At 41.5% G+C, this 18,248-nt stretch overlaps 1 protein-coding gene across 1 annotated transcript in view; it reads left to right on the forward strand.

Annotated features, from left to right (window-relative positions):
* PDIA5 (protein disulfide isomerase family A member 5) overlaps positions 1-14,030 on the forward strand; it is a 97,883-nt gene extending 83,853 nt beyond the window's left edge. The window contains exons 15-17 of the mRNA XM_027461140.3: positions 1,690-1,760; positions 10,513-10,647; positions 12,807-14,030. Of these exons, the coding sequence (XP_027316941.1) occupies positions 1,690-1,760; positions 10,513-10,647; positions 12,807-12,887 (287 nt within the window). The 3' untranslated portion in view covers positions 12,888-14,030. The remainder of the gene's footprint in view (positions 1-1,689; positions 1,761-10,512; positions 10,648-12,806) is intronic.
* The last annotated feature ends 4,218 nt before the right edge of the window (positions 14,031-18,248 follow it).

Genomic DNA, 18,248 nt, shown 5'->3' on the forward strand with positions numbered 1-18,248 from the left:
GTCAAACTGCTCAACAAAGTTAATATTTGCAAGCTGTGGAGGATGTGCACTGTGTCCCTCTGAAACACAGCTGCCTTCAGGCAGATGCCGTCATGCTGCGTAGAGGGTTTGAGGCTGGTGAGGTGGATTTGAAGAAATGCCTCAGTTTCCCAGGAAATTTTCCTTTGACTTTTTGGTGCTGTTAGTTACTGCATAAGCTCTCGGTGGTGTTTATACACATCCCATTATGAAGAAGAAGAAAAATTAAAAGCAGTGCCTTTAGGAATGAAATTGCCTTTTGGTCAAGATGAAAGGAGTGTGCAGCTTTTCCTTTGTGAGAAGGGATGCGCAGAGTTTATGCACGGGTGCTGTTTTTCTTGTCACCCAAAAGAGTGAGTGCAGTTTGAGACAGTGGCTTTGAGCCTCAGAGGGCGTTTGTTCAGCACTGACTAAAAAACAGTGCAGCCACTTATTTACCAGTGTTTTACAGTGATGAACAACAGCACCGTAAGCTATAATTGAAGCTTGTGAGCAATTAATTGTGCTTTGTTCTGTTCTTATCCAGAAATAATACCATGATGAGCTCTTGTGCTTTTTTAGTTATATGGGTTTGAGAGAAGTGCATCCATTACTTTTTTCTTGCATCTGAGCAGAAAAAGCGACCTGAATGTTTGCTTGGGAACAACTTCTTTATGCTACACTTGAGAAAAATAAACTCACAGATGTGGGTACTTTTTTCAAAGCCATAGTATTGATATTTTGTGAGTAGCTTAGATTAATCAGACAATAAACATTGCTTCTGAATTAAGAGCACTCCAATCTGAATCTTGAATCAAGAAGGCAGTTCCTGTTCCTCTTGGTACGTGTTCTTTTGAAATGTTTGAGTATATTTAGTGTACGTTCAAGCAGGGGACGAACTGGCCCTTTGTTCAACGTGGCTGTGGTACCACCAAGTGTCAGCCAGGCTCCCACACAACACTTTGGGGCTCTTTCACACTGTCTAAAAGTCTTCTGGGGTTGTCTGTTTTGTGGTAGGGTGGAAGGAGAGTTGAGGACGGCCAGCAGCAGTCATCCTAAGCCAGGACTCTGCTCTCCATATGTGATGTGTTGCCTGCTGGACTTGCTCTTCTTCCCCTCCCTTGTGATCCCAATGCCTTGGCTCTAACAACGGCAATTCCCAAACGTGTCTAAAGGCTCCTCCTGGTTTTTAATATAGAATTTTTATTCCAGCAACTTCCTTTCCAAATTCCAGCCTCCTCCTGTTCACCACTGCATTGTCTTTATTCCCATCTCCAAATGTAGCTGCATTTGTGGCAACAGCAGTAACAGCCGATGTGGTAATACCTGTGAGGAAGTACAACAGCGTGGAAGTGGTTTGTTCGTTTGTGGTTAGTGATCTTTCAGTGCTCTGAAGTGACTGGCTGTAGGAACCAGCCCCTGGTCCCTATATGGGATGTCACTTAAATGTGAATATCTGCTTATGTTGCTTGCAGTTGGAGGAACTTTAAATGCGTGCTTGAGTCTACGTGGCTGAGACACATGGTCTACAGATGCCTAGTCCTGCTCTGCTCATCCCACAACTGGAGAACTCCAGTCTAGAATTATTTTTAACAAAAACTTTCCCCTAGTTCACCTCTGTGTCTTGAGTTTGTCACGGTATCTTATTTACAACTAACATTTATGCTGTCTTTTTCTTCCTGTGTCAAACAGGGTGCCCACACTGTAAAAATGCCATTCCACATTTTACAACTGCCGCTGAAGTCTTTAAAGAAGATCGAAAGGTAACTTGCTGTTTATCATTTCTGAGATATTTAAGAACTTTCCCCACCATTTTTGCTTTGCAGGCTTTGCTTATTGATCAGTTGACAGGCTTGCAGATAAAATTGATGTTAAACTAATAGAAATGTCTCTGCATCTTATGGGTTATATCTTTCTGGTCAAACTGAGTTACACTTGTTCTCTGTGTTTATTCGTTGTCTTTTCTGATTAATTCTTTGTGCAAGAATTCTTGTGAAGCTGTGAAGCAAAGCATGTTATTTCTTAGTGAAAGATTAATAAAAGATAGCTTATGCCTTCTCCATTCCCCTTTGACTTTTGTCAGGCATAAACAGGGTGCATGCAGAGAAACCATAAGTATTGTGACAGCCCTGAGAACCTCAATCATACTTATGCAAGCGAAGATCAGTAATATATTTCTGTTGGTTGGCTGGCTTGAGCCCAGGATATTGTGTCCTTCTAGGACTCTCATGCTTCTGCCTTGAAAGTTCATCTGATGGTTGAAGCGTGCCAGTAAATTTATGTGAATTTAAAAAAAAAAAAAAAAAGCCATTTAAACTGAGTGAATACATGTCTGAGATTAAAAATATGAAAAGCCACTGGACTTAACCAACTAACTACTTTAAAAATCTGCTTAGACACTTTTTATCTTTGACTAAACTGTGTTTCATTCTGATCTCAGTATTTGTTCTAACACCATGATTGCTTTGTGTTTCACTGCAGCATGGAAAAGATTTCAATTTAATAGGGAAATGAAGAGGTAATTCTGAAACAGTTATACCCCTATTAATCTGCCTGCTACCATAAGGAAAGAATTTCTATGGTGTTTTTTTCTTCTCCTCTTGTCTTTTCTGTAACTCACACAAGGGGCATCAGATTGTCAAGAAACAAATCATTCCTGCATCACTGAATGCATCCCATGAGAAGTCCCCCGCACCCTCAGGCACAGGTTGTACATGGAAGGTTTGAAAGTTGTTCAGCTTTCAGTCCTCTTACTGCTGTAGATTTGTGTATTCAGATGCCTTTTGCTTACCTGTTTGTTCCTGAGATCTCTAAGAATGTACCCTTGTTTTCCTACTTGGCAGTTCTAAATAAAACTGCTCTTTCCTACGTTCATTAAAATTTCAGTTGGAGGAGATGAAGCAGATGTACCAAACAATGTGAAAGTTGCTTCTTAGAGCTGAAGGATGTATTGGCAACCGATCTGAACCATCGTGCAGTTTATTGGACATCACGATGGTGGTAAATGCAGGCTTGTGAAACTTTCAGTTTAGACTGCAGGTTAAGAAAGGACTCGGAGCAGAGCAGTGATTGACGGTTGCAGTTCTTGATTTCAGTTTAAGGCTGAAGTGGGGAAGTATAAAATGTAATGAGTTGGAACAGGAGAGCCAGCAGGGAATATTAAGGCTGGTACAGTTTCGGAGAGGTGTGTGCAGTTAGGGAAAACGATGTTATTCCACCCTAGTGACTTATGAAAGTGCCAGGGATTGATTATCTAGGGAACACTATTTAATTGCATACAGCCATAACCTGTCAAGGTGTTTCTTGCTGCCAGTTTTTGCCCTTGTGGAAAAGAAAATAAACCTGTTTAAAACTTCAGAAGGGCACATGCCTCTTCCCATAAGCAGCACGAGGCATATTCCCATATTTCAAACCAGTTGAGCTTTAGAATTTCTTTAATTTGTAGTTCCATAGGGCTTGAAACTTCTCTGAAATAAATGCTTAAAGAGGAGGGAAGAAGTGTTTTTTCTTTCATGGAAAGATTACTAAATTTCATTTTCAGTCTGTAATAGTGGCTTTTTTTTTTCCCTTCCCCTGGAGAAAGATATATATATTTTTTTACTTTAGCTGAGGATGGTAGCATTTAAACCCTATCTTCTTGTCAGTAGGGGTGGTCCTTTAATTAAACATTCAATTCTGCAGAAGCCAAAGAAAAATCAAAATCACTCCAGCTGTGAGTGGTTATAAATGGTATCTTAACAGGTGTCCTTTGGGAAACTTTGAGTCTTTACATGGGAATTTTGAAGACGAGCAAAACTTGAAGCTGTTTAAAACGTGTCTCTGGCTCTCAATATTCATAGGAACAGGGTGATTTTGGTGCAGGATCCCCCCTGCAGGGATGCGTGCGATGCTCTGTACTTTTTTCATCATCTGCGCTGCTGGAGTCAGAGTTTAAAAACGCAGTGCTCAGAACATTGGCCCCAAATGTCAATTCCTGTTGGCCACATCACTGCTGGTGGTTTCAGCAGGAACACGGAGCCTGTGTGCTGGCCTGGGGCAGCTGTTGTGGCAGAACAGTTCTGGGTGTATCCAAGGAGGGCTCTGGCATCACTCAGTGTGTCTGCGTGGCTTTTTGCAACCGGGGGCACTCGGTGCCATGAGACCAGATGAGTGGAGAGGCTCGTCCAGTGAAGCAGTTAGCATATTGCTTTCAGCTATTTAAAAAGAAAGGAAGGAAAAAAAAAAAAAAAAACAAATCACCAGCCATCTGGAATGTTCTTGCCTTGGGGAGCTGTGGCCTTTGCATACAGCTGCTAGGGGAAAGCCTTTGGCCTGTGCTCTGCAGTCAGAGTTTTTGGCAATGACCGTGTACATCAGAAGATGCAAATGTGAGTATTGTCACTTTGCTGAACAGACTGGAGAGCAGGAAGGCACGTGCACTAACTTCTCCGGAGACTCTTGAAAGGGCACCAGCTAAATCTTCAAAAAGTCTGCATTCTGCCTTTTGGCTGATCCTAAAGTTCAGCTTGAAGGAATTGATTTGTGATGCTCCAGCTTGGATTAGCTGAAGGAAAGCTATTGACTCCTCAAACTCCTAGTAACAAATCTCTGGAACTCCCCCAGAGGGGCTGCAGTTTGACCAATCTTCTCCAGTTTCACAGAAGGCAGCTCATGTACAAATTCATTGACCTAGATCAGAGCACAGCAGCTGGAATACAGTGAGTTTGTATAGAAACAGCAGTAGCAGAGATTACTGGAAAGACTGCAGCTCCTGAGGTGAGTTGGTGTGCTTGCAGGGAGCTACAAGTTACAGGGAAACTGGTAAGTCCCCAGTATGTATCGTGCATGGGCTTTGTTGCCACATTTTTAGGTTTGAACCGTGGTTCAACATCATGATACCTACTAAATCAGTGTATAGAGTCATCCAAATGAGTTAATATTTGAGTTTAGCCAAGAATTTGATCTCTCTTTACTTAAAAAGGATGTGTTGAATTTCTTTTTAATTAGGCTCATTAAATATGGTGATGTTAGCATTGTACATCTTGGTGACTACTAATGGATCTTCCCTTTGCAAATAGGCCCGCTTTGAGAATAGCTGATGAATTGCAGCCATGGTAATGCTGCTGTGGTACATCAGGACCTCTAATAATGAATCATCCATTTGCAAGGCCATTTGCATTGAAAACAGCAGCTGAATCTCAACAAGCTTTAGCAGGCTAGTTCATAACTGCTGTTAGGATCCAGAACAGGTAATATAAATAGAAACCCACGGAGTAATCGTAGAGAAGAATGTGCATCTGTCTTACTCATAGGTGCTTTTAAGACATTTGGCAACAACAGACTTTTTTTCATAATCAGGTAAGTGTCATCTGGAATTGACTATACTTTAAAGCCATTGCTTAGTAGCGTTCTTTTCCATGCTGCAATTTTACATTTATTTTAATTTTTTTAAGCTTATCATATATCATTCCTTTCAATATAACTAACTGAATCAATATTCAGTTAGTTATTCACTTCCATTTTCATAACAAAAGTCAATATTAGCTCCAGCAGAGATTTATTTCATTGAATCAATAAAGCAGTGTATGGCAGTACATATTTTAACAGGAGAGAGACAGGGATTGCAGAAGATATTTTTACTATACCGTTGTGTGATAGCTGGGAGACAAACTGTTAAAATGGAAGGGGTTTAAGAACAGAAAGGAGGAGTTACATGGGAGGTCAAGGGATCCCAGTTCCAATTTTCTACAAATCTATTTGAACCACTGGATGTAATCTTGTTTCTTAGCTGCAAGATCCCTCTAGAACAAAAAGTTGCTTTCATAATTCTGTTGGAAGGCAACTCTGCTGGCTGTTGCCTGATTAGATGGTGCTGCAAATCCTTCTTTCTCTTCTGATTCTTGTGTGGAGGGGAAAAAAATAAGCATCATGCTTCTGTTACATTTGAAGCATGAAGAGTTCAGTGGTCACATTTTCAGCATAACTCCTCTTCTACTTAAGCACCTAAATGAAAAGTTCTGATTTTTGCAACAGGTGAGCATTCCTGATCAGACCACTTCATCTGAATAGTAGGCCACGCTCATTTCCTTTTTTAAGAGCTCTTTAGAGCTAGTTGTACATTACTCACATTCAAATGCAGTGCAGAGTGCAGTTTGCAACTCTACAGTTAAGCTTCCGCTTCTTTGATAAAACCAAAAAACGTTGCTGTGGGACTTTACTTTTAAGATAAAGGTATTTTCTAGTCCCAGATGTTGCTACAGTGCTAAACTATACTGACTCTGGAGTAAAGGACAAATGCAAACCAACCCAATGTTGTTACTGTTCTGCATACTAATCTGATGGTATTAATTACTATAAGCTACATGCTAGCTGTAAGGAACTACCAACGACATCAAGAAAACTAGGTGTATTCCAGGGAATTTCCTCTGAGGTCCGCAGTCCTCTGATTGACTTCCTTTTCATTCAATAACTGTTTTGTTCCTGCTGCAGTTACTGAACAGGATGGTGATAAACCTGAACGGCATTGCCTCTGGAGAGAGAACTTCTGTATAATGACGTGTTGTCGATATTTAAGGCAGTGCAGCTTTGGGTTATGGAGAATCCATAACCCTGTGGAGTTTTGTGCATGTTGCAGATAAAACAGTGGGCTTTTCTCCTATATTTCAAAATGTGTTTTAGTGAATTTCTCCCTCCAGCTGCAGGAAAGTTAGGAAAGCTCAAGAAATTAAATTTTAGCCCTAACAATCAAACCTCCATAAAATCAATCCTGTCTTCTGAAAGCTTTTATGCTGGACTTTTTTCTTCCATGATGAACATATATATACCAAAGTCTTACACCAACTCTTCCTGGTGAGTTTCGAGCTCACAGATTTTTCACATTTTTTTTTCCTCGTAATTCATGAGAGATGATGTCAAGTGTCTTGGTTCCTGGGATACGTATCCGGGACGTCTTATGTTTAATCTGTCTGAAATTTCTGGTTAAATACAGTTGTTTTTACAAGGCAAAGCATATTGGGGTTTCTACCCTATGTTTTCCAGTGAACTGTAATGCAAACAGGCTGTTGGTAGTTGTATTTGAACATAATTTCTGAGAAGGGCATTGAAGTCTTGAACCAGTTTTTGGTAGAAGTTTTTAGGGTGGTTGTTTTACCCGACTCAGTTGCTTTCTTTAATGATACAGAAAAACTCATTGTTGATAAGATTGAGAAGAAAACATCGCCACAATGTATGACTGCTCGCTTAGGCCAGAACTCAAGCAAAGACTTCCTTTTTGTGGGCTGCTGCTTTCTTTGTGCAGTACTTCAGTGTGGTGGTGATTCACCCTAACTGAGAACTGCTGTAGTAGACTACTCTGTCAGAAATGGAGTTTAATATTCACAGTCCATGAAAACACAAACAGAATGGAGCAAGGGGCATCAGTTCTGTTTGCTGATGTTCTGGTGTGTTGTGGAGTTCACTTGTCTGAAATTGATAGAATGGAGTTGGTCCTCAGTCCAGAAGTGTGGTTTGCTACAAGTGGTTTCCAGCATTACTGTTCTCTTTCTGCAGTGCACTATATTTGATCTTCCTCTGTGAGACAGGCAAGACAATTAGGAGTGTGATGCTATGGTAATGAGTGCATAGAGATGGTAGCAACCTCTATATTTAGGCTGCCTTAACATTTCCACTCTAAAGTAATCACTCAAGCTTTCCTAAGTACTCTTACTCAGCTTCTGTTGGCAGCAGGCATTTGAAATCCAGCCCCAGGATGCAGTCTTGGGAATTAGATGTGTCTCTATGAAATTTTGTGCGGGTCTGTACGAGTTACAAGTCTTCAGAAAATTTCCATTTCTCTTCTCTCACTGGCTGTAAAAATAACTGAACGGGAATGCATGATCTGAAGAGCTGGGCTCAAAATGATGTTTGCAGGAGCAGCAGCAAGTCCCCGGGGTTTTGTGGGAGCTTGCATCAGGAGTGCTCCAGAGAATGATGGACCACGGACGTACTCTCCAAATACTACTCAAGGTGTACACAGCCCTTGCTGTTAGACCTACGGAGTTAAGGCATTGCATTAGGGTAACGTGACTATTGCAGCCAGACTTAGACTGAGATCTTTGTGCCTTACATCAGTGTGTGACAAATGCACACAGATGGAGCAGCTTAGATTTCCACGTGCTGTATCTCAATCAGACCGCTAAGCATTTCTTTCAAAAGCCACCTCCTTGTAGCCCATCAGTCATCTGATATAAGGCAATAAATAAATGTGTGCTGAACAAGGTTAAAAGTGGTTTATAGGGCTGTATTCCTCCACCATGCTGGCTCCTCACTGCAGGTTATTCTCACCAAAAGCCTTTTGTAAAGGAAGTTGGGCTCTTTCCTCCAACCAAAGCTGTTCTAGATGATTCCAGAGAGGTACAGTATAACTTCCAGTCTTCTAAAACCTAGCTTTCCTAATCTCCAAGGTTTTAACTAAGAACAGATGCATCATCAATCGTTGACAGTTCCATGTCTCAGACTGACTACGAAGATCTGGATGAGTGCACATATACCTGCCACTTTTTCTGGCTCTAGTCTCTCCCTGTATGATATTTAGAGCAGTTGGAAAAAAAAGTAGTTTTATTTATTCTTCCTGCTTTCAGTGAATCAAGACTTCTAGTATTTTTTGTAAATTAATACTGTGACATCAAATAAATGTTTGTCTCCATTGTGAGTTTTCCTTTGCACAGAAGTAGCCAACAGGGCTCTAAATTTTGGCTGACTGCTGAGGTCAGGAAGACATAAATACTTAGATGAAACTCCTTTGCAGTGCATTATTCCTGACCCTTTGTTTTAGCTGGCCCTGAATGAGTAGGAGTCTTTCTGTTTACAAGAAGAGGAAAAAAAAGGTGTGTTCATAGAAACTCTCAAGAGTCCTGCTTCTGTTAATAGCCTTATTCAAGTTTAAAAAGTGAAAACAAATTATTTAGGAATATTGCACACTTTATAGTCAGATGGGAGGCACTACATAGACCCAAGTGAGACCCTACTGAACATTGTCTTACCAGGATTTCAAAGCCAAAACAAAACAAGCAAACCACCTGAAATTGGCTTTGCCAATCTCTTCAATAGCTATTAGGTTAATGAGATCGGGTCTTGACAGTGTCACCATGAAACTGAAGGGCATTAAGTGATCTTTTAATTGTGGAAGAACAGTTCAACTGCAGCCCTAGAGTCATGCAAGCAAAAGGTATTTTGATTGGATGTTTGAAAGTGACACGTGTAATGGAAATTTGAAGATGAGATGTGGCTGCTATGAAATTAGTACTTGATACTTTGTAACCCATAGCTGCAAAAATTATTCTTCTAATTTTTTTTTTTCATAGCTTGTACTTAAAACTGCTTGCTCTTCAGCAAAGCCTGTAACGGGGCTGTGAAGGCAAGCCTGCGTTGCAGCAGCGTGCGTTCGTTCGGAGCCAGAACTGCCACTCAGCGAACAGCCAGTGTGAAATCACAGCAGAGGGCTCTGCTGCTTGAAATAAAAGCCTGTGAATTGCATTTTGTTTTAACATCAAAAATGTTAAGTACAGCCCATTCTCAGCACTTCACAGGTTCGGGTTCCAAATGTCAAATGCTCTAAACTAGGGTTAGCCTGAGCTGACGCTCCGGGGCTGTGGGGTTGCGCTTCCCTGCACTCTCCTGAGGCAGGCAGGGGAGGAGGGTGTTGCTCTGCTGCGAGCAGGCTGCTTCCTCCTGATGCTTGGTTTGTGTGACAGTAGCATCTAGAGGTTTCAAAAGGAATTAAAGCCCACTTTGCTAATGGCTGTGTGTAGCACACCGTGCCCCTACATCAAAAGAGGGGCAAAAAAAGACAGGGAGAACAGATGAAGCAGGCAGGGATTGCAAAAGTAAGCAACCTACTTCTCTACAGGCACTGCTTAGTAGACAACGCTCTGGCCTCTCCCCCATCCCCATTGTCCTTGGAAGAACTGAACATGGTTCCTGAAAGCTATTAGGGGTAAAAATCATGAATCTTAATAGCTTGTGAGAGTGAACTTCCATGGCTGTCCATGAAGAGATGAGGCAGTGTTTCCAGGCACTGGTTGTGTCACGGGAAGGAGGTTGGGTTAGGTGGGTCCTTACGGTTATCAGTGTCACCCTGTCACTGTTCATCACCTAGCACTTAAAGTCTTGCAGCGTGACAGCACTGTGACCACCATGCTTGGACTTCATTTTGGTTTAACAAATGCATCCTCTGGATTTCCTGCTTGGAGTCTAGCGCAGAGCTTCGTGAGGAGGCTGGGAAGGCGATGCTGTGTGCTGGGAGCTGAACCCACCTCACAGCTGTGAGGGCACTGCAGTGTTGTACTGGGAGGAAGCCACTTCTGCTTTCCTCTTCGTGTGGCATGACCCAATGATGACCCTCTGATCTTCCTGCACAGCTGAGCCACCACAACAGCAGTTGCATTTTTGGCAGAAGACGTAGGTCTCTCCCAGCATTAGCTCTAAGCTGCAGCAGCACCGTGACTGTGGAGTCTTCCTTTGTCTTCTGCTGCCTCACGCTGATCTCTTGCATTTCAGATCGCCTACGCTGCAGTGGACTGTGCCAAAGAACAGAATCATGACCTGTGCAAGCAGGAGGGAGTTGATGGCTACCCCACCTTCAACTATTACAACTACGGGAAATTTGTGGAAAAATATACGGGAGAAAGAGGGGTGAGTAAAAGCAGGAGTCATCACCTGATAAAGGGAGGAAGGTCTCCTCTGCCAGTACTGCCTCACAAATGAGTACTGCAGGGCAAATTTTTATCTTACTGGAAGGATATTTAACTGCTTCTGTTACTAACTTACATGGATGAATCATTGCGTACCACGCCCCTGTACATCTCTGTATTACGAATGTACTTGGTCTATTTTAGGAATGTGAGAAGAGGAAAAAGGAGTAGATTTGGTAATGCTTTGTTACATATTTTATTCTTTAAGCTGAAGTCTGCAAGTGAATTTGGACTGAGTGAAAGCAAGGGATTTATTACATGGGCTGCAGCTAGGTGCTGAAATGCCAGAAAATACAGATCTTGCTCCTGACAGTTCTGGATCTGGATCATGCATACACTGTAAACATACTTCAGTTCCACTAGGCAGCCAAACGGTGACAGACCATTCATTTTTATAGCAGGGACAAAGTGGTCCTTTGGAGACCAAGGGAAGCTAAATGTCTCATTCTCACTGAATCAGATTCGCTCCTGGAACTCAGGATGGAAAGACCAATTGTGCCATCTAGCCCATGGGCTGAAGTTTCATTCTTTTGTCCTGCTGTGGCCGGCTAATTGTATGCTATGAGTGCAATGGGCAGAAATGGCATAATGCCTTCTGTGGTTGTAAAATGCCTCAAAATAAGGGAGCCATGTAATTATTTGCATGTCATCTTTGTCCTGAGCTTCTGGAGAGAGGTTACTGCTCAGCAGTGATTGATTGCTGAGAGAAGCTAGGGTCTACAAGAAAAAAAATCTTGGGGTCTTCAAGCTATCCAGTGGTTTTGCTACAAGAGCCTGCATGAAAGTCATTGCTGCTGTTACAGCTCACCAAATTATAGAGAAGCATGAAGGGAAAAAAAGCCAAATTCTGAGGTTATTTGTCAGTCAGGATCTTAGGGAATTCTTCATGGAGCTTCACCTCCTTGTTTTTTCCAGCATTAGGACCACAGTAATGACCATTTTATGGAGCTGATCCAGGCGTTGTTATGGATACTGCGTTTAGTTCAGATTGTGGATCTTTTCTTAAAAGTAAAGATGGGTGCAGTAGCCAACAATTAAGTAAAATTTCAGCCACAATCTTCTTCGTGTTTCTTATCCACGTGTCCGGAAATGATACATGAAAGGAGGGATCTGTGGTGGCTGATAAAAATGAATTTAGCAAGACAGGAGTGGTCTGAGGCCACAACAGTTGGGAGATGGTTATGCCCATGCTGGAAAGTGGACTGACTAATCTTTTTGCATGCAGCCAACCCTTTATTGGGTAAAATTAAATTAGCCAACAAGAACATTGCAATCTCTCTGGTGCTGACAGCTGTGTTCCCTTTCCACCTCTCCTCAGTCCCGTAGTCTTCTGCTTCTGTAGGATCCAGTTAGGTTTAGTTATCTCCTGTGTTGATAACATTGGAGGCAGTGCTTTGCACAGTGCTTTCCGTGGAGTTTCCAGGTCTGTTCACACATCTGTTTCAGTTACAACACCTTTTGAACCACCTTTAATTTTGCAAAAGAAGGCATTCAACAGCTTCAGAAAATCAGAAGTTTTAAGCTGTTAAAATAAAAAGGTCTAGGCATCCGGATTTCAATGTTTGACCATAATTTTGATAGTAACTTGAAAATATGTAATTCCCTTCATTTGGATGTATGGATCATTAGCAAAACTATTATGGGATGAGGAACAACAGCAAATGTGTATATGGCCAACAAACAATCCAATAACAGCTTTCAAAATGCCACACAAATGCGTGTGCATACAAATATTTGTAGTATACAGATAAAGCATGAGAGTGTCTGAGCATTTTCAATAAAAAGGCATAGGTGGCATTTCTGGGGACAGATTTTACCTTGTCATCTGAGTTTTAGGGCCTTGTACCCCCATTTCTTCACAGTTTCTCATGAAAAATGCTGGAATGTGGAATCTGTGTTGGTTACTTTTCCCCTCACGTTTCAGCAGAGCAGCACTGGAGCAGAGCACTGCGTGATGAGGCAGTGCAGCAGCAATAACTGGTCCTTTTCTGCCAATTTCCATGCATAAGCTAAAAGTGGTCTTGATGCATAGTTTTGATTGTGGATTTTTTTAAAAAAGACCCATGTTTTTCTTTTTTTTTTTTTTTTTCCCAAAAACAGGAGTCTGGATTCACCACTTTCATGCGAACCCTTAGAGAAAGAGACCACGAGAGAGTAGGAAAGAAGAAGGATGAGTTGTAACGTCTGCCTCAAAAGAAGCTTTCCGCTGCACTGTGAATCGTTCCAGGTCTTTTGTTAATGCACCTGAGACTTCACATATTCTCAAGACAGAGACTTTTTTTATAAACAGCCATGGCCATTTTGTACAATTTTGAAATAAAGTGAAACTACAAGATTTTTAAAAGGAAAAAAAATTAGAACGTTGCCGTAATGTTTTAAAGAAAACTTAGCATTTTCTCTCATGTTGTGAGACTATGCCCACCGACACTCCTATGCAATATTTTTGTAGTCTGTAGTGTGTCTGTAGGTGTTGTTTGATAGGGTGATTTTTTTTTTTAAAGGTATTGCAGTACATGTTTAAAAAAAAAAAGGGGGGGGGGAGGAGAGGTAGGGGAGAACACTTTTTCTTTTTAAACCAGCAAAGGATAGTGGGACTTGTAAGACAGATTATCCAAATGCGGTTTTACATTCTTGTGAAATAGTTCCATGTTCTTCAGTGAGATTTGGGGAAACAATATTAAGGTGCTCAGGGATAAATAAGGTATTTGAATTAATGAAGACATTGGCATTGACCAGTCCAGATCTGTTGATTTCATTTAAATCTCGCTATCAGGACTGTTTACATACCTTTGTAGAATGTATTGAGTTAATTAAGCCAAGTATCAAAAATCTACACAGCATGGGTAAAAATAAACTAAGCCCTCTTTTTCTGGCATCAATACTGCCAAATGCCTCTGTAAGGCAGGAGTGATTACCTTCTAGGGGTAGACAGTTACCCTTGTAGGGTATACAGCCTCCCTTAAAAATTATGATTGGGCCATATGAGATATTTGTTGGAAAGTGTTATGTTGAACTGCTTTGATAAATGCATAATACTTCTGATAATGCAGTAATTATGTACATTAATGTTTACATTCCACAAGTTTATCTGCTTTTGTATGTTGGAGATTTCCTTTTTGTTCGTTAAGGAGTTGCATAAACAATCTCTTAGCCAAAATCATCACTGTAAAAACTGTATTAGCAGCAGCAGCTGATGTGTTACACTTGATGCTTTAAAAAAAAAGACATTGATCTGGAGGTACTTATGTCTTCACAGCAGGGAAGAAGGAGGGGCAGGAAGTTGTGATTCACTTTGAACTAAAAATAAATTTTAAAAAAAGATAATTACTCTTATTGTTAATCAGCCTTGTTCAACTTCTCCTGCACTGGGTTATCTGAGTGAGTGCCTGCAGCCGATGGTGGTCCAGGAGGAGCCGCGTCACTGCAGGATGCCCACCTCACCACCTCATCTTGCTGCGGGCAGCCCAGTGTCCGGCCGTGCCAGGTGGCACTGCGGGGTGTCCAGCTCTGCAGGGATCGGCATCCATCTGCCTGGGCACTCAGGACAGAAGAGCTTTTTGCAGTGAGGTACCAAGCATTGGCTCTGACATCTCCCTTTTGCTCCTCAAGCAGCCTGTCTCATTTCCTTTTGCTAGTTCGGAGGCTCGGTGAAGGCCAAGTTAATGGAAAGCTCAGCGCTGCGCTGTTCAGGGGGTGGATGGCATCTCGCCTCCACTCCGCATACAGCCTCGTCCTTTCTCTTGCCCGCTTAATGGCATTGTATGTTTGGTGTTTGTGAAGTTGCTGAAGCCATTAGTGAGTAATCTGGGATACCGGCAGCCTGATTGGTCTCGTATGGGAGCCAGCTTGTTAGCCATGATATAAATTTAAACACTGATGGAGCTGTGCCAAGTATGTTCTCTTATTAGGCACCTGATGAGTCTCTTTGCTCAAAAAAAAAAAAAATCAGCTGCCTGATAGTACATAATATCCTAGTGCGAAAGTAGCTTAATTTATTAAGTCTCTGACTTTTTTTTCTTTTGTGTTAGCATAGTTGCTTCATGTTGTGTTCAGTGCTTTTGGAGAAGGTCATGATAGTTCTCTCTTTCGAGCTGTCCTCACGTTTGGTAGCATGTGTTTTGCCCTCCGTTTAAGAGGTAATGTATATTGATGCCATTGGATTCAAAACAGGAATTCCTTTGCTTACTGGTAGACTATCAAGTATGATAGTTCAGAACTTACTGCAGTTTTTTTGATCTGAGTCAAAGCAGCTGGCACTAAGGAAGGTAAATAGCCTCGAGAAATGCTTGAGCTGTAGGCTGTTGCTATGTTTGTGCTAATTGCTGAGAAATGCAGACTTCTTTCAAAGACAAAAAATAAATCAATGAAATCATAGCTTGCCAATAGTGATATCACTTTCCAGTATCATTCTGAATTACAGGCTTTCGTAAACGTTTAGGATAGGACAATTGCACACTGTGCCTCAGACCAGTAATTCCTTACAGCTGGTTATACCATAATAACATTAAAATTAAGGATTTTTGTTTTTCCCTTCAATCTTTTTGTCAGTTACTTCTTGGACTAAAGATTCTGTTGTTTATTTTATTTTATTTTATTTTTCTTGGCTAATCATGTATTAATGCACAAATATAAAGTATTTGAGAATACATTAACTTCTGTTACAGGGTCACAACTCACCTGGTTTATAGCCTGATTCTTTTTTTTTTTTTTTTTTTTTTTTTGAAAAATCCAGTTCTGAATACCATAAACAATTACATCAGGTGGCTGACAGGAGTCTTAGTTACTGTAAACTAGGTTATGCCATGATCTAGGAGCTTTACTTCCAAGGCTGCTTAATTAGTAGGCCAGGTTTGAATCTCAGTTACTCTGGTGTAATTCTGTTGCCTCCAGGGAAGAAAATGTTCAGTGCTTGTATTTAGTAGTGAAGTCAGCTTGTTTATATTTGTTTCGGTCAAATTAAGATGAAATTGATTTTTATTTTTTTTCCTATGAGCTGTGAATAAGAAGTATCTTGCATATAAGAGCTCTTATTTTGGGTAAAATGGCCAACTGTTCAAACAGACATTCAGACTTCCCAGGCAGTCGTGGTGGGTGCATAGCTTAGCCATTCATAAGCACATGGGAATTTCTGCTGTGGTTAAAAATGAGGAATCTGATCTTTCAAATCATGAATCATTTATCAGCAAGAAGTTTAATTGCTGATAACAAATGGGTTGCAGTGAATCAGAGGTTCTGCTCTTGCAATTACGGGTTTGGCCTTTCGTCCTTTTAAGGGGTGTTTGATATCTGCTACATTATTAACCCTAAACAGATTAAATCTTGTTGAGGAAGGGTAAAGCATGTACACCAGCAGAGAGGTTGAGCAAGCATTGTATGTTGTGTTGTTCCTCAGAGGTTTAAGCAAGATGTAAATAGCCCACTGGTTTGTGCTTGACCTGTTTTGTAGTCAGACCAAGATACTGGGAGCAGCAGGACCAAATTTTTGTGCAGTAGGAGCTGCATAAGAAGGTGGTTCTTCTATCTACTGAAAGAGCCTGAGATGTTGGATTTGTCTCATCCAACACAGGAGGGGAAAGGGAACCCGGATAAAATACCCAGAGTGTGAATGCACTGGGCTATGTGAGACCTGGGTTGGAGTCCCAAGTCTGAACACAGGGTTGAATCCTAGCCCACTGCAGCCCAAGCAGATGCTTTGGTCTCTGCTGTTTTACAGGGTTATCCATCTGACCCTGGCCCAATATGCATGTCATTTGCTGAAACTAGAGCAACTCCTACAGGAGAGAATAGAAGAGACTTGCTTTCTAATCTGAATCAAGAAAAAGCAATCTAGCAAATCTCTTTCCTCTTTCTTCCTCCTCTAAAATTGCATTCTGAATCCGATATCCCCGTTGACATTTCCTCCCCTCCCCCAACTAGTTGCAGTTGCATAAAACAGCCTTGGGAATTTCTCTAAACTGCCACTCAGCCCAAATTAGCCCCTCAAATTTTGCTGACTTAAATTTCTCTCAATAGCCATCCACTAAGCTGGATTGATATCAATGGTCAAAGATTACAGGGGCAAGGTTTATGTTCTTACAGCATTTAATTTGGAAGTAATAAGGGAGATGCATCTCCTATTACAAGTAAGCTCTAAGAGAATGCTTCAGACAGTCTCCTTTCAGATGAAATTGCTTCATGGTTGGTTCTGCTTTTGAAGATTTACAGCTTCTCAAAAGAAAACTCAAAATCTGGTGACTCACTCTACAGGTGTTTTCATAGTCTATTTTAAAAAATAAAAAGCAAAATTGCTCTCCATATTCTTGGTAGTGTTATGTTAAGAGAAAAAAATGTTGCTTTTATGGATTTCCTAGAATAATACCAAACCCCTGCCAACTGCGTTTTACAAACTATGAAACAAGCCATTCAGTCAGAACGATGCTCAGTGGAGCAGGGACTGTTGTCCACGTGCACCTCATTTTAATTTAATAGGCTTACTTCAGTGTGATTGGGTCTGTAATGTTACACTGGGATTTGCAGGAGTAAATTCTGGAAACTGAGAGAGGGGAAAAATTAGCTTCTATCAGCAGGTGCTGAGCACTGGGGCCAAATGCTGGCATTTCCTTTGCCTTTGGCAGCCCAGCATCAGCGAGTGCTTCATGGCTCCGCTGGAACCGGGCAGAAGCAGCGCTGAGCCTCGGGTGCACGGCCCTCTGGCTAATCCAGTTGTGTACATAACTGATTGGAAACCCAAACGCCTCCTGTTATTTTCCTTGGCTTGTCATGAGGAGATGCTATGCTTTCGCTGTGCCTCCTGCTTTTATTTACTGATTGAGAAAGGAGGGTACCTGGGTGTTTCTACAAAGGAAATGACTCCAAATACCATTTTATCTGCTGGCAGGCACGATTCCTGGAACTCCTGCCCCAGTGCTGCTGGAATACTCCCTGCGAAGCTGCCCTGGCTCTTGCCAAGGCTCTGGCAGGCACTGCGTGTGGATATGATGCAATGTTGCGAAAACCAAGGCAGTATCTAAAGCAGTGATTTCCAGGCTGTAGTTTCTGAAGAGTAAAGCTGAACTGTAAACCTTGTGCACTGGTCAGCCTGCTGTAGCTGTTTTCAAGGTCATTGGGTGGGAAAAAAAAAAAAAAAAAGGTGTCAGCCTCAAATTTAAGCAATCATTACTCCTGTGCCAGCTCATAACTAAAGGTAGGAGGATGTCCAGGTGTTACCACTCAGCTGCATGAATTGGTCCTTGGTTTGTAAGATTCGTGCCCTGGATCTCCTCTGTCCTGCCCAGAGTACTTGCCTCTCTTGCAGGGGATGGTGCTCCTTAAGGAACGGTTTGTGCATGCCTGCTTAGAAAGCATCACAGTGCTAATTATTCTCATTAGATTTTGGCCACTAATAATTTATCCTTCCTACTGCTCTTGAATCACTCAGTAATGAGTACCAGTTAGTCAGATGTTGCAGATACTGCTCCCTCCCTGTCTACAACACAGTTCCCTCCAAGCATTCATCATAGGAAAAAGGCTTCTACGTGAACAAAATCTTTTCAAATTAGTCTC

This window comes from Anas platyrhynchos, chromosome 7, assembly GCF_047663525.1.
Source record: "Anas platyrhynchos isolate ZD024472 breed Pekin duck chromosome 7, IASCAAS_PekinDuck_T2T, whole genome shotgun sequence".
NCBI classification, from domain to species: Eukaryota; Metazoa; Chordata; class Aves; order Anseriformes; family Anatidae; genus Anas; species Anas platyrhynchos.